This window comes from Pezoporus wallicus, unplaced genomic scaffold, assembly GCF_028554395.1.
Source record: "Pezoporus wallicus isolate ANWC-B61680 ecotype Strahan unplaced genomic scaffold, APGP_CSIRO_Pwel_v1 contig_2871, whole genome shotgun sequence".
NCBI lineage: Eukaryota > Metazoa > Chordata > Aves > Psittaciformes > Psittacidae > Pezoporus > Pezoporus wallicus.
In genome coordinates, this window is record NW_026640775.1 from 1,610,080 (window position 1) to 1,627,140 (window position 17,061).

Genomic DNA, 17,061 nt, shown 5'->3' on the forward strand with positions numbered 1-17,061 from the left:
ACTCACCTACTCTGCCTTACAAGTAAACTAAGTCTTGCTTAGTTGTTAGCTGTTTGTGACACATTAGAGTTTGGGACAGGTGAAGCATCTTACTCAGGGTGAGGAAAGAACACCTTGACATAATGCTACAGGGTTGGCAAAGGAGCAGTGTTGCTAGCTTTCCCCCCAAGAATTCCCAGCAGGATTCCTAAGGTATTTAGATGGTGTTTTTAACCTAAAGAGATGAATTCCCATGGCTGGAAGCTGAGTTTAGTGCTTTATTGGTACCAGCTCGACTTTGCAGTGTTGGCATGCAGTAGAGGTGGCTTGGCACTTACCACCCAGGGCTTGCTGCAGAAGTTGTAGATGGAGTAGAGGGAGTTGACCGTGTGAATGCCACCATACTGGAGGCCAATAATGAGGCTGCGGAAGTCCTCTCCCAGCGCCATGCTATAGGCATGCTGCCGAATCAGGACAAAGTCCGGCTTGAAAGATCTGCAAGAGACAAGGGGGATGAAGTTTTGTTTTCAAATGCTCACCAACACTTCCAGCCTCCCCTTGTTCCTTTTTCATCCTTCCCTTTCTTTTCATTAACATATGTTGCTCTCCTTTGGGCTGTTCGTCATGGACTGCTTGCATTTGGAGGTAACAAACCAAACAAAAAAATCTAGTCATCTAAAAGGGGAAAAATCCAACATAGCTGCAAGTGTGAGAGCACAGAATCAGGCCAAACAGATTTGCTGCAGTTTCCATGTCACTCAGGCATGCACAGGAACAAGCCACAAGCGGAGCCAAGGGTCATAAATTCACTGGTGGGGGGATTCTCTTTTCTTTCTAAAAGCGTGGCCATATTTGGCAAGCTCATTGCAATGTGCGACGCAGATGAGGGAGCAAGTTTATTTCCTGATGATTGAACTGGATATTGAAGCAATGCCCGGTGGGTGGGAAGATCATAAGGGATTTCAAAAAGCTATTGTACACATCCATACATTGACACACATTACCCCTTTAGTCAGTTTACTACATACGCAGCACATCCCAGGCTCTCACGGCTGTGAGTCAACAAGTAAAGGGCAGGCATGGTAATGTAATTAATCAAATGAGCAGAGTCCCTCATCCAGTGCTGTGACTCAGGGCATGGACTTCCAGAATATTATTTAGTGAGACTAGAGCTGGGACTCCTATGGTTCCACAGCAGCAAACACACAGAAAAGCAAGGTCCTTTTCTAGCTAAGCCAACAGGCGATGGATTGGCTTTCAAACAGCCAGATTTCATTCCTTGCTGATGCTGTGTCTTTGGAGCCATTCAGGAATCTCTGGGAACAGCAGCTGGAAAAGAAACTGTTCCCAAAATGGAGCTCAGCAGTTCGTTCTTGAAGGCATGGAGGGGGCTTTTCCACTGAAACAGGGGATTATTTTATACTTTAATGGAGGTTGCATCAAGGACATCGGAAAAATTTCCATACTGTATGAAAGTTTTTCACAGAAATGAGCTCTGTAACCAGGTCCCATTACCTCACTACCCTCGAACATTTTCCTTACTAAGAGACTATAATTTCTATCCTTTGGATGTATGATCTGGAAATACTTTGGGTTTATAGCCCCTATTTATATTTCCATCATTCTGGCAGGGAAATCTGAGATGGTGACTCTGGAACAGATTGTGGCAACAAACACTGTGTACAAGATCCAGTGACAGCTTTGTTGGTTTACAGCTGTTCATTTCGGGTTTTGGCCTTGGACTTTTGTTATCGCCAGAGACATGGTGAGGAGCATGCTCTGCTTTTGTGATGCAAGAGGCCAAGCTTCGGAAATGTTGTGATTCCCTCCCATGGAGAATTTTTAAACCCAGGCATGTTCCCTAATGTACTTGGCACCAAAGTTGGTGCTTTCCTCCAGCAACGAAATGCATAATGAGCATTGGGAGGGCTGTGCTATCACTGTGCAGTTGATTTATGGATCTCCCTGATGTCAATGGGGGTGAAGAGAATGGTGCACCCCTGCTGAGAAACAGCAAGTGAATGAAAATCTTGGATAGCTTGACTGGCTCCATTCTGCTGGATTTGCCATGCAGAAAGTACCCCAGAGGCAGGCACAGGTCCTCGGGAATCAGCTTCCTAGGACTAGGACTTGGTATGTACACTGAGTTACTAAAGAGTGGTAGTGCCCGGTGGGCAGGAGCTTCAGGCATGTCCCTCCTTCATCCAGCTTTCTAAGTGTAAAAAGAAGAAAATGATCCCAAGTCTTTCACCAGGTTTGACTTAGGTAACAGCACTTACTGGGGCTGCAGGGTAATGGTTCAGACCATTGTCCCAGTCTCCCCAGAAGAAGCAGCAGTATTTGCCCTTGAACATTTCCCCAAATACCTCACTGTGGGGACGTGGTGCTGTGGTGGGGAGGAAGCAAATGCAAATGATCATGGCCAGCTCTGGGGTGGCAGGGAGTACACACAGCAGCTGAGAAATTGCCTTCAATGGCTTTGCTTCTGCCAGCCAAAGGCTTAGGGAAAAAAGCTCTTGTCTGTACATATCCTGGCAAAGGAAGAGTTTTTCAACTTAGAAGATGGACACAAGAATACAGAATTGATGTAGAAAAGCCTATTCTCAAACTCTGCATCATGTAGGAAGGCAGAGCCCTCTCTCATGCAGACGATGAGGAGTGAATCTCTAAAGGGAAGGTGGACACTGAATCCCTGTTTTGAGCCGTGGGACAATAAAGATGTTCCCATGGATACTGAGAACAAGGCAGAGGAGTGCAGGGCCTGGAACTAGCTGGGAATAAACATCAGCTGGAGAGCCCTGGAGTCTGTGAGAGGTCTGTAACAGAGACACAGAGACCTGTGGCAATATGTGAGAAAAACGGTTAGGAAGGATAGCAGGTAGTAAAAGGGAAATGAATAGTCAGGGTAGGAATGGCAGTATGAAAACTGAATAACTGGGCATACCAGTGATCTGGGGAGAAAAGTGTTCAATTGCTTCACACAAGAATTCTTGCTTTTTTTGGTAGGCCGTTACTTTTGCAAGCTCTTGCTCATTCTCAGAATGTAAAGCTTAAGCTAATATAGCAAGCTTTGGATTTGGAATAGCGAGTAGCTATTTCAACCCAACCCAATAACATCTCCCATGTCAGGAGCCTGAAATCCTTGGCAGACAGGTTAGGCAGAAGTCCCACATTTGAAACAGTTGCCAAAACTTTTTTGTGAGCCAAATTCAGTAGCACCTACTGTGCTGAGGTCCTTAGCACCCAAGTCCAGCAGGCATAGGATGGCTATGGCAGGAGCACATACCTTTCCTCTTCGCTAGATCTGTCAAGCCAGTGGTTGGATGACCATGAGTAGTCTTGAGTACAAATGTACCTAGACTCCTGCTAAAGCCAGGTCATGGAAATGGGTTTAGTCACATAAAGAATGCAGGAGAGCCCCTTTGAATCTCTAATGGACAGGAAGATGGGACAGGTAAGTGGAACTGAATGTAAAGCGCAGATTTAAAGCATGTGGCTAATAAGCTGTGCTCTGCCTGTGGGTGTGCTGCCCTTCCTGGGCTGTGTGGCAGACACCTACCTGAAGCTGTGAATCTTCCTTAGCATGATAGCCAGATGAATGAAGCTTCTAAGAGAAAGCTGGAGCCCATCTTTGGCCACAGCCCTTTTATAGAAGCTTTTTCTCAGACCCCAAGAGCTCAGTTCTCATTTAGAATTCGGCCCTGGCAAAATAAAGGCCACTGAAATGCACGTAACACATCCCCAGAGTGGCGTAGAGATTAAAGAATCCTTTGTTTAAAAAAATAATATCTGGGAGACTGGAAAATTTTCATTTTCAGATTGGAATAGCTGGTGAAATTTACTTTTCCTCTGGAATGGAAAGGAGCTTTCTTTTCAGCTTGTGTTGCCACTGCCATACACAGCATGAGCCTTTCAGCACTCCAAATAGTGTACAACCAGACAGGACCCCCTCCCCGTAGAGTGAAGCAGCCTCCCCCAGGTCCCTTTGCTTTTCTGCTTTTGCATTTGCTTTCTTCTCCCAGATGATAGCCAAGGCACATGGCAGCCCCCCAGCCTATCTCTCTCCCTGGCAATAGAGATAGGCCAGTGAGTCAGTCACCCCTGGGCAATGGTGAGTATCTGGCTAGGAAGCTGCTAGTGCTGCCAGTCCTGAGCCTGGACTCCGGTTCTGTGGGGCAAGATGCTTGCCTGCATTTAACTAACTCTTTCCCAACTTGTTCTAGTGCATTTTAGCAGTCTTTTTCTTTCCTGGCAGTAAAACTATACTTTAGAGATAAACCTAAGTATAAAGCCTGGATGCCAAATACCTCATAGGAAGAGGTCTGACTGCAGAACATGATTTCTTAGGTTGGACCCATCCACCCTTGAATTTGTGACAGTGTTAGCTGTCATGGAAATAGTTTTGTCAGAAATGACAAAAAAACTATATAAGAGATTCCTGATGTAAAATATAAAAATTAAACACGTCAGGAACTGCAGTAGCTATTCTGGTGCCCATATGTCTAATTTCTCTAATTATGAGAAGAGGATCAGCTCTGAAAAGATCATCAATAACATTTCTTTGCAGGAAGCAGGTCCCCAGTGTGCTTTGGGATAGAGAAGATGATGACAGCAAAACCTCCTGGGGGGTTTCATGCTTTATACTTCTACGTATAATCCATAACTCTGCCTTTCTTCCTGGTCCTTCAGCTTTTCTTAAGCACAGAGAGATTTACGGACATGAAGAAAGAACACACAACGATAGCTTATGTTGCCAAAAAACATTCTAATGATCCCTTCCACCGTGAATAATCAACTGTAGCCAAAGGGCAGACCTGCTTTATACTTTAGTACCATGATGGGTTTAGGCAGCTTTTCGCCTGTGCTGTAAGATGGGCTCTCCTGCTCTCTTCCTGAAAGAGTGCCAGTCTTACAAGACACTTCATCCTTTACATCAATAGAAAAAGATCTTCCTTGAGCACTGAAGATGCACATCTTCACTTCAGGTTCTGCCTAACCACCATTATTCAAGGAGTTTTTTAGTTCAGTTTTCTGACACTTCCCAGTGATCAGCACATTTTGAATAAGTTCTCTTCTAAAGCCTTTCCTATCTGCTTAGCACAGCACGGACAGGGAGAAAAATGAATAATTAAACAATATGATACAAGCTTTGCATTACTGGCAATTGATGAAGCCTTCAGGCAAGATTCTGAGACACAACCCCAAGCTGTAAGTGGCTGCAACTACCTGGGAAGTTCAATAATCCTTCCAGCTATGCAGTGCCTCCAATGCCCGAGAGCTAATAGAAAATGGCATATACAAATAGGAACACGTTCCTTTTGTCCTTTGCTTGGGTGTTATTAATATTTCTATTACATTACTGACAATATGAAATCTATGACATTTTCACTTATCATGATGTTAAATTTAATGTTATGTTGGATGCCATAGCAAAATGGGATATTTGTTAAGAAAAAAATCTCATTTCAGTCAAAACCTCCTGTCAGATTTTTCCAGAGAAAGAAGTAAACATGCTGAAGTTATTCAAAGAAGAATGAATGTCGTTATTTATATGAATAAGGTAACACAGAGCTGGTTTTAGAGAAAAAAGGAATCAACATAGAATAAAGAATGACCTCTCTTGACCAGGCAGGAGGAGAGGAGCACAGAGTATTTTGGGATGCTGTAAAAGCTGGGTTAAAACCCCAGGGTTGGGGGGGGGGGAGATCAGTTTTGCAAAAGCAGCAGGAACCAGGAATCATGGTTGCAGCAGAACCAGTACCACTATAAGCAGACGAGGACACCCTGGAAGATGCCCTCATTTGCTTCTCAGCCACAGGCCAATGATCAATGAGCCATAAAATTGCATGTCACACACTCTCTGATCTGTACCATGGCAGTTTCCTAAGTCTGCCATATATGTTACTTGTAAACTGGTCGGCCTTCACAGGGAGAAGCATGTGGACTCAGATAATGCCTCAAGTAGTACCAACCACACCTGCCACCAGCGGCTTGCTTTCAGAATGCTTGTGACACGAAGCTTTTACAGAAGGTGATCCAAATACTTCCCAACATCATAGAATAAAGCCATAGAGTAATTTAGGTCAGACAGGACTTTTGGAAATCATCTGGCCTGTTTGCTCATGTCAGGGCTAACTTTAAAGTGACATTAGGTAGATCAGCGACTTGTCCCAGCCAAAGTTTGAATACCCCAAAGGATGAAGTTCCCCTAGCATCTCTGGGTGCTTGTTCCAGTATTTGACCACCCTCACGGTGGAATATTTTTTATTTCTTAATTAGAATTTCACCTGCTGCAACTTGTCTGTTTGTTTGTTTGTTTTTTTTTTATTTCCTTCCACTGCACACCTTCAACAAGAGTACAGCTCTGTACCCACCTCTTAGTTGCCTGATGACTGCAGATGGATCCCCCTCAACCTCCTCTTACAGACTGAACAAAACCATTTCTCAGTCTCTCCTTGGGTGTCTTCAGACCAATTCAGTGAGTTTGGTGGCCTTTCACTCAGCTCGTTCCAGTCTGTCAGTGTCTTTTTTGTACTAGGCAGCTCAGAGCGGCACTCAGTACTCGAGATGTGAGTAGTGTCTCGTTAGCTACATGCTTGCTAAGAACTTGCAGTGAGCCACAGGGCTTCTTCCCCTCCAGGTCCTTTTGTGAAGAGCTGTTTTCTCTCCAGCTGCGCCCCAGCAATACTGGGGTTATTCCTCCTTCACCACAAGACTCTGCAATTGTCCTTATTGAACTCCATGAGGTTCCTGTTGGACCATTTCCCCAGTTGTTGAGGCAGTTCTGCCCTCTGGCATACCTATCGCTCTCCACCCTCCACCTTGTTGCCACCCACAATCTTGTCGAGGCTGCACTCTGTCTCACTATCAATCAGGTCATTGACGAAGATCTACCTCAACCAGTACAATGCAGGTGCAGCAGGACTTGGCCCTTCATTTCTCTGTTAGCCAGTCCCTGGAAGAAGCCTTAGTAAAAAAACATCTATAAAGGGGACAAATTAAAGCAGGATTGAGGAAAAGAAAATAAAGCTGATCAAGACTGAAACAATCTACATCAGTCTTTAATCATTCTTGCATTCAGCCCAGGATTAACTAATTAATAAGTACTCTAGTCCCTGGAAGCACATTTCTTATTGGAAAGAATTACTGTAAATGTGAAAGGGGCCAGGGAGTAGCTTAGTCTCTGAGATGCTCCCCACTCAGGTCTGCCCAGAGTGACTTTTGCTTTCTGGCAGCTGCCTGCAAGCCAAATGTTTTCCCAGTAACTGTCAGCATCCTGCCTGCACGTCGGCTGGGCGCCAGCTGCTGGGGAGGTGAAGGGGGACATTATTCATCTGGGAGATCTGTCAACCCCGAAGGGAGAAGCAGGTCTCCAAGCAGATGTTTAGCAGCAGGAGCTGAGGTGGAAGCAACTGAGAATAAATTCCTAAATAAGCCCACTCCAACTTCTCTTTTTTTAGCTCCTGCTTAAAAAATGAAAGAAAAACAGGTCTGGGAAAGGCAGGTGAGGAGAGGGAAGAATATTAGTGAGGGGTGATTGTAAATCATCCCTCTTGTGGAAATAACTTCTTGGTTTATAACTGTTTACTCAAGGCGATATATTGCTTTATGTGTGACTGCAACTTGCCCAGGTATATCCTATTTGACACCTTGTCCCAGCCCATTGTCTCTGCAAGGTATTTCAATAAGGGAAGCGGTCATTTGGCATGTTGGTGTTTTGCTTAAAGAGCACTTCTGAAAACTTATTCGCTGTTATACATACTTCTGCGATACATGTACAGATTGTCATGCCATCCATACAAAAATATTGCCCAAATGTTGCTCAATGTTAAATATATAGCACATATTGTACTGTACCATGTGGCACATACTGTGAATTTTGGGAAAACCAGGCACTCAACATATTTTTCCATCTGGCTTCAAGAAACCCAAACTCTCCCAATCAGTTTCTCCCTTTTTTTCTCCCATCTGCATCTTTGCAGAAATTTTCAGAATTTTAGGTTGGAAGCAACAAAAAAATAGAAAAAGATATTCTAAAAAATCAGACCAATTAGATCAATAGTTAAATTAAAAGATAGGTACTATGTGGAGTCTAAGGTTCCTCTTTGACACAAGCTTCCTGGAAGATGAGAAGCTGGAAAGTGGCCTAATTCTTACCAATATGTCCTATACCACTGTTCAGGGACAGCAGCTACTCCCATGACATCCCTGGTTATTCTTCCTATATAGGAACTGCAAGAAACCACTAATTCTCTTGAATGAATAGCCCTCGAGTGACAAGAAAACATCCATCTCCTAGCAATGTGCAGCTACTGTGCGATGAAAACCCATACGCCTCTTTCAGGGAGCAGCTTGTCGATGGCCCTGTGGGGTGGGTGAACCTTCTGGGAAAGGAAAAGGTGCAGTGGGCAAAGGACAGTGTCCTCACTGGACTTTAAAGAGTCTTGCATCCTGGAGCAGGCAGACCTTTTTTAGCCAGGGTACACATCTGCTGGGGTCTGGAAGCTCTGAATAGGAGGAAAACACCTGCTACTGGGCTGGCCAGTTTCTTCCATCTTCCTCCCATATAGAAGGATTTGCTTCCTCATGTTGTGATTGTACTACAGCTTGCAGTGCAAAAATATGCTCTGGGAAAAAAAGCACTCTCAGGTCCTAGTCTATTCGGGACGGCGATTCAACAGGCTACTGTCCTGTTATCAAAGTACAGAAGCACTGAATCAGCTGGAACCAACGGGAAAGTCAGTGTTAATTAAAGGAATGAATCGGCTTGTATAGAGGAATTAGAGCATTCACTGACTTTAGCACAGCTGTGAGTGACAAAGCCATATCTTCCAGGCGGAACTGGGTGACATATGCACCTTCTTATACAGATAGGCCAAATTCAGGCAAGGTCTATAGGACTAAACACCAGTTTATAAACTGGAATATATCCTGCCCCACAGCAAGGCTTTGTCCTCAGTGCTCAGCTCCTGCCAGAGCCATTGCTCCATGCAGGGTCCTCCCCATTTCAGACCCTGGGCACCTCATGGTCTATCAGGTATTGTCTGTACTGTGGCATATGTGAGCCTGCATAAGCACACTCTACGTGGTACAGCCACCACTGTGGTAGGTCGCATGCAGACACACAAAAATGTGCTTTCTCCCCTAGATGATCAGCCCCAATGGCAAAAGAACCAGCTCCATGGGGAGACAGGAGATGAGAGCAGTCTGGTGCATGATTAATTCATATCCTTAAAAGTCTGAAATGCTCCCAAAGACATTAGTATTCCCCATGTAAAAAAGCTGTCCAGATTTTCAACATATCCCTGTCTTATTCCCACATCTACTGGAATTAATAGCTGAAGGCTTGTAAAGCCCAAAAGGCAAACACAGGACTGCATTTAATCTAACACAGAGGCTGAGATCATAGTTTGGGAGTCTAAGTGTTGTTGTCAGAAGCAGAGACGGCCCAAACTCTCGTTTATACTAAGACACTTTTATAATATCCTGAAAGCATAAATGCACCTCAGAGTGGGTGCTGTGCCAGCACTGACAGCCTCTTTGCACTGTGGAAACACTGTAGGAAGGGCCCTACAGAGAAATGAAGACAAGTGGAAATGAAAATCCTATTCCTTATGTCTAATCCCAGTAGAGGTGACACAGCCCAAGAGCTTTCTACGGTAAATTAGACTCCAGACAGTTCACTCTGTCTGTGTGTATAGACCTGTGCAAAAGGAAGTTGTGCATGCACTGGAAGGAGGAGGAAGAATCCACCCAAGTGTTTTAAAAGCAGGCATAAGCCCATGCTTTTTTTTTCACACTGCTTAGTAGTCCAGCCATCACACCTAGAAATTACTCCATGGCCAGTTCTTTTTCTTCTATCTCTGAAGAAAGTGTATTGAATGGGCTGATGGAGCCATCACACCATGGTCGGACTGGAGCTGAAAAAACACATGCAGCTTGTTTTAGATTTGTTAGATGATGGTCTTTCTCTCCAGTAGCACTTGGAGAGAAGTTTGATAGCTTTCTTGAAGCTACTTGTTTCAACATAGACAGTCTAATAGTCATGGAGATCCGTATACTTCCAGTTCCTTGTTCTCTTTAATTCTCTCTAATTGACAACAATGCTTCTAAAGCTCATTTTAATATATTTTTTTCTTAAATTTGCCTGAGGCAAGCCTAGGGCTTCAAGGACCATTATACTTTCTTATTAGGGGATTTATCTCCCAGGTAAAAGAACCACAATTCCTTCCTGGTCATGTTCAAGTCAAAAAAGAGTGCCTGAGCTCCAAGGTGTCAGAAAGGATCAAGGGATTAGCAAAGAAAAAGCTTTGAATTAAATGTGCAAGAGGATGTCCCCATTTTGAAGAAACATCTAGAAGAACTGCTGCAAAATGACAGAATTTAATAGGCTAATAGATTGTTAGATAGTTTATCAGTTAGCATAATTTCAAACTGGAGAGAATAGCCCCATGGTTGCTTTATTATTATTGTTTCTGTTGCTCTTGTTATAAACATTTTTTATTTTATTGACTTAAAATTTACAGGTCTGCAGTACATTCACTGGTTTTGACTACGCCAAGAGTCACTCTCTGTTGCCTTTCCTTTGAAGAATATGAAGAAGGCACGGTTCCTGCAGGGGGGAATCCCAAATGTGCCTGTAAGCAAGATGTCATATTTCCTTCCTGTAACTTGTCAGTGGGATTTCCAAGGGCTTTGAGTATTCAAAAACCATAATGAGTGTTATATCTCACTGTCTAGAAACACTCTGACTTGTGACTGTTTTGCTTGATAATTAGCAGAGGTCTAATAAGTGATGGAAAAAGATGTCATCAGCAGCAGGGTTGGTGCACAAATGTCAGTTGAAGGTGGCCTGTGTGACGTCTCCCTGCAGCTGGGCATCCTGAGGGGTGTCTGTGGTCAGGCAGGACAAATCCGTGGGGATGGGAAACTTGGAATGAGAAGCAAGCTGCACCCATGAGGGTGGGTGAAGGGCCTCCACACAGCTCAGTAATTCCCCTTTGAAAGTGAAGAAGAGTTTTTATTTCTATAGGTTCTAGGAATGGCTGTGGAAGTTGCTTAGCTTGAGCTCTTAACCCCTCTGAGCTGGGCAGGACAGGGGCACAGTGGCACAGGCTGTAAACAAATGGCTAGTGCTTGTAAGGACTTTTAAGAAACCATGGACAACACATACCATATAAATTGGGTATAGAGACAAGCATATATTTACCAAATCCATTTCCCACCACACAAATGCATGTGTCCTTAAGCATGCATACACGGCCCCAAAAACCCTGAACTAATGCCATTCATAAAGACATGCATTTTCAAATATAAATACCCACGCAAAAAGGCTAGCTGTGATACCTGTGTATTTACTGTGAGCAGAAGCATGAACACCATGTCCCAGACACTCTTGTGAAATAAATTTTGTCTTCAGTTTCAGTTTAATAGCTCAAGATCTTTCTGCCAGATGTATGAATGGCTTTGGGAGGAAAGATGTATGAATGGCTTTGGGAGGCAAGGGAGGGAAAATGAAGATGTGATCAACCTAGGAAATGGTTTTCGGAAACCTTCCAGCATCGTGAGCAAGCGAATACAAGAGCACATTAGCATGGCGCACTGTCTGATGGATGCACCAGAGGCTGGTTCATGGGACATACGCTTTGTTTCACTGAGAAGCAGACATCTGTGGGACGAGAAAAAGCAAATGGATGTAACAGACTCAACCTGACAAAATTTTAGCAGAAGCTTGTGAAATTGCACTTAAGAATGAATGGAGATTAAGAGCCGTCAAGACCTGAAATAAATTGATGGACCACAGTCATAGCTAATTGACAGTGACAAGTGTTGCTTTGCACTGTTTGGACTGGAAATGACATCTTGAAAAATTAAACTGAGGCCAGCAAACTCAGAATCACTGTTTTTCAGCTGCTCTAATAATCTCTTTCAAAAGTATCCCTGCATGCTATATTATGTGTCTATAGCTTTACTTCTGAACTAGAAGCTAACAGACAAAAGCATTGACTAAATGTGTGAACAATATTAAATTTGGAGATGCTGTATACACCAAAAAGCACAAAAGATTTGTACAAAAGAAGTAGGGAGGCTAGAAAGATGGATTGGGAATTTCAATGAGATTTCAACATGAGCACAGAAAAGCTGTTGTTATCAAAGATGAAATGTAGAGTTAGAAGTTGTAATGACAGAAACTCATTAAGATGTAGGCCTGGGAATAAAAGGGTGAGAGGTAATATCAGGGCTATGTAAACAGAGGCATTTTACCATCATACACAGATGTAACAGCTCATACTGCTCTTTATATAGTACCAGTAATAATGCATCTAACGTTAACTCCAAATTGCAGGCACCCTGGTGTTAGAATGGAGTCAAGCACTGTTTTTGGAAAGTGAATAGAGTGCACGACTGGGAAAGCATTGCTCAGGAAAAGTCTGTTTGCAATGACTGCAATTATGGAATAATGCTAGTGGGGTCAGAAATCCCCATCAGATATATGGTATAACCTCTGAGATATATCACAGTGCAAGTCTAGGGCTTTGGGAGTCTCTGACAAAAAAAAAAAAAAGGTGGTATTTCAGGAGCAAATCAGGCTGCAAAGATCAGGATACTCAAAAGGCTTTGTGGATACTGCAAGGGTAATCCACTGGGATCAGGACTAATATTACTAACACAGGTAGGATAATGAATGCAAGCCACTGTTTACAATGAGGGTTAGCTGACACAGGAGAGAAAAATCAAGGGAAAGGAAGATTCATTGTCCCTTTTACTGGGAGGCCTGAGGCTAAAAAGAACCCAAAAAGGAGGCATTTGTAGTTGCCTGAAGGGTCTAGACTGAAAACAATGACTGTATGGCATAATGTGCATCTGAGACCTTATACAAAACCATCAGCCAGGTCAGTCTTTCCATTGCTTCCAGGAAACCTTGAAGTCCTCAGGACTGTGCTGCCCTAGTTCAGGTACCAATCAGACCCTGAAGTCATCCTGCTTGCCCCAACATTGCTCCAGCAATCCTGATTTTCAAGACAAGCTGGTGTTCCTCACCTTACCACCTTGGTGCCGTTCCTCAAGACCTGCATGTCCACCATGCAGCCGCCTGTGACATAAGCAGCCAGGTTCAGCTCGGAGAACTCAGCCTAGAGCAGAGCAAAAGGACAGAGTGTTACTCGAGGGCACAAGCACACAGACACAGACATAGAATTGTCTTTGGCTGGAATGCGCCTTTCCTTATTTTCCTTTCCTTTTTTTTCTGCGAGGCAATGGGAGATCCAATTACAGCTGATTTACCCTGGAGAGACTGCAGAAGTATTTATGGCTCCCACTCTTGGGGTGTACAAGTATAAAGGATTAGGCTTATTGCAGTAGTAAGTACTGCAGGAATTAAGAATGAGCAAGCTGAAAAACGCATACAGGAAAGAATAATAATAATAATAAAAGAAGTCAGGTCATTTGAATTCAAATTCCAAGTTTCCACTTGGAAACATCAGTTTTAGAATTATGTCTGAGTTGGCTGTCGTGCCACTGGCCAGCTATAAACCTAATACAAAAGATTTAAACCTAAATAGCTAAATAGCTGAAAAGCCTCATTAAGCGGCAGGAAGGTGATAAGCACAGAAACCCACCTGATCTGGTTTATTTATTAAGATTTTAACTATCAGAGGGTTAGCAAAGCTGGGAAGACTATTAACAGTACTGCTCGATTATTCAAACATTTTATATTTTCAAAGAGGTGTGATTTATATGGCTGGAAATGTTGGCCAGGAATATTTAAGCTACGGGGAGCAAAAGGCAATGTATGTGAGGGCGATTATGACTGCAGTAGGTGTCAGTGAAGGTTAAGGCACAAATCAGAATGATTAACTTGGGCCAGAGGTGTGATAATCCTCCTGCATGGCCACAGGCTCTGCTGCCCCTCAGAAGTGCCAGCAAGACTCAGTGGTCTCAGTTCACTCTCTGTAGGAGGAGAATGCCAGGATTAGCTGATCAGTGCTCATCTTGGTCTCTAAATCCTGATTCTGTTCTTTATGAGCAAATGAGTAGACCTTAAACTAGAATAGTTTCTTATTGTGACATGCAAGTTGTCCCTTTCCGGCTTGATGCAAACATACCTGTATAGGTTCAGAATCCTATATTAAATTAGTGCCTCTGTATACAAATACAACTCATCAGGTTTTTTTTTTTTTTTTTTTTTTGAGACAGAAAATTTGGTTTTCTCCCTTTAAACAGCTTTTTTTTTCCCTTTTCCTGTTGTGTTTCTTTCAGACTTAGTATGATAGAGACTAGGCAGCTGTAAACTCCTCTTCTAACCATTGCCCATGTAATACCATAGCACATAGATGTTGCTGCTAATGCTTGTAATTTTATTGAGATCCTTGTACTATTTAATGTTCTTTTGATACTTCTACTAGCTGGAACCAAAAGATAGTGCCAGGAATAACTTTTATACAGACACTCCCCCCAAACTGAAAAAAGTATGTTTTGTCCTCATGAACGCATGGAAAAAACTTGCCAGTGGAGAACCAGTACCCCTGTAAATGCTCAGAGGCCAGACGACAAATGAAGAAATCACTTCCAACTTTCCTTTTTTTTTTTCAAATCCACCTAATTTTAAAGCAATGACTGTAGACTGGTGACCCAATGATGTAATGAGATTTCATGTCTGTGGCCCTGTATAAACTTTTCAAAGCAACACCCTTACATGATCTTACATCACTGTAACTCCCAATTACAATGAAAGGAGGGGGAAAATTCCTGTTGCCAGGAAATAAATCCTGCTTCAAGGACACACGCACACACACACACACAGACACACACGCATATGAACAGAGGGAATGACAGTTGTTCAGGTGACTGGCTGGGCTTTCTTATGAGATTGCCCAGTGTTGTCTTGGCCACAGCCATACTTCCTCAGTGATCATATTGGATAAGACATAAGAAAATATGTCCCTCTACAGGGCACCTGCATTTTATATATTTAAAAAATCTCAATGGAGGTAGGGAGGGGGGAGTCCTCCTTGATGAATTTCAGCCAAGAGCGGATGGTCTGTGTACCATCAGTGAGCTCCCTAGTGGGTCAAGGCAAACTTGCCAGCTTACACATCGGCTCAAGAGGCTCTATGGACTGGGGAGATGAAACGGCAGTTTTCCTGCATCTGTATCTGCATATGCCTCAGATGCCTCAGAGATGTCCCACTCTGAAGGCAGAGGCTTACTGAGCTGCATCTTCAGCTTCTGAAGCCGAGGGACGCAATCATTTGATGTGAACACCAGAGCAAGAAGAAAAATTTTAGGTCTGTGTTTTCATGTTTTTATGTTTTCATTCTGTAACTTTTTTCCACTGGGATTTTGCACTAAAAAGCTTAGCACTTTGCTAATAGTCAATCTTCATTTGATGGCTGGTACTTATGATCTAAGTAAGTTGGTCTGACAGGCATTGCCCCGAGTCAGACCAAACAAAAATGTGTTCAGACACCTAATGTCCAACAGGCCTGGGAATCCCCCGAGATGGTAAGTACTTCATACCAAACTGCCAGGACCAATTTCAGGCCTGCTAATGTCAAGAACCAAAAGAAAAAGGAGAAATCCCCTTTGGCAACCATTGTCCAGGGGACCCTGACAAGAAGGGAGGAGAGATGGTCTGGGGAACTCAACTACCTTGCCCTCAAAATATCCAGATATACCATCACAGCTGAGGGACAGTCAATCTTTTCATGACATTTGCTCATGCTTTAATGTACCAAGTTAAGGGCTGCTGCTGCTTTCATGTAGCTGCTTTGTCCCACCCCACAGGCCGCTGCTAGCTGGCATTTAGAAGAAGACTGAAAACTTCAGTCAGCAGAAATTGCTTCCTGTTGATTTTCCAGTGCTCCCTGTATTTTTAACTTTGTGGGTTTTGTAGCCTGATGACTTCCCTTGGCTGGGATTTCAAGTCTGAGATCATCTCCAGCCTGAGTTTACCTTGCAGACAAAGAGGTCTTTGAAAGCCGTCCGTGCAGATAGAGTGACAGGTAACTATGCAGAACACAGGAGACCCTGGAGCCCTGTGGTCTTGCAGAGTCATTTGTATTAGGACTCATCAAATAGAAGGAGGCATTATATTAGCCTGATGGTGTTTTATACTTGCTTTGCAATGGTGCCAGTGTCTGCAAAAACATTCAGGGGAAGACTGAACCATGTGTGACAAACGTGACACAATCTGTCTTGAATAATAACGTAATATGGACTGTGGGAATAGAAGTATTGCATACTTCTATGAGGCCCAGACCTGGAGGATGCCCACAGATATTCTTAGGACAGTTCTGTTAATGCCTATTTCAGGTATCCAGACTCAGAAATCTCTCCAGATCAATTGAACTAAAGCTTAAGCTATTTTCATTTTCTCCCATCAGTGTTCTCTAGGTGCTGGAGATCTTTTTGGTGAGCTATTTTAGAGTTTGCTGATAATAAAACAGGGAGGATTTTGTCTTTCTAAATTGTGTAATATTAGAAACACCTGGCTTGGTAGCTATACTTATTAATGACTTGTGGGAAGCATGTGTTCAAGGTGGATTTTTAGCACTTTTCATAGAATAACAGAAAGTTGTGCTGGAAAGACCTCAAGACATAACATAACTTTCTCTCATTCCTGAGTCAGGATCAGGTCTACCTCTGCCATTGTGTGCAGATACTACACGGTCTTCTTGCATCTTCCATAGGTGAGGAACCTCCTTAGGCGATCTGTGCCTTAACAACCTTGGAAAGTTTTCCCAATATCCAGCCTAAATCTCTCCCCTTACATTTTAAGACTGTATATTTTTTTTTTTTGTCCATTACTTTCTCTTGCAGAACCTGAAAGCTAACCCTTCCCTCTTCCTTTCTTTTTTCCCCAGACAAAACCAGCCTCACTCCCGGAGCATTTTCACGTAGGTGATGTTTTTCAGCACATCGATTAATGTTGTTGCTGTCACCGGGATCCTTTCTGACAGGCCTGCAACTTCCTTGAGTTGCAATGGTCCAAACTCCCCCTGATCCTTCAGCAGAGACCTAGACATTGTTGAGTAAGAAGTAAGGCCACTCACCTTACATAAAATACTGCTGTCCATATGT

The 17,061-nt window shown here is 43.3% G+C and overlaps 1 protein-coding gene across 3 annotated transcripts in view; it reads right to left on the reverse strand.

The window, feature by feature from the left end:
* SYN3 (synapsin III) overlaps positions 1-17,061 on the reverse strand; it is a 199,204-nt gene that overhangs the window by 139,545 nt on the left and 42,598 nt on the right. For all 3 annotated transcript variants that reach the window (XR_008973631.1, XM_057420473.1, XM_057420474.1), the window contains exons 4-5: positions 13,021-13,112; positions 318-474 (exon numbers count right to left, since the gene is read on the reverse strand). Coding sequence is in view for 2 of the 3 variants with exons in the window: in XM_057420473.1 (XP_057276456.1) it covers positions 318-474; positions 13,021-13,112 (249 nt within the window). In the remaining variant the exon portion in view is untranslated. The remainder of the gene's footprint in view (positions 1-317; positions 475-13,020; positions 13,113-17,061) is intronic.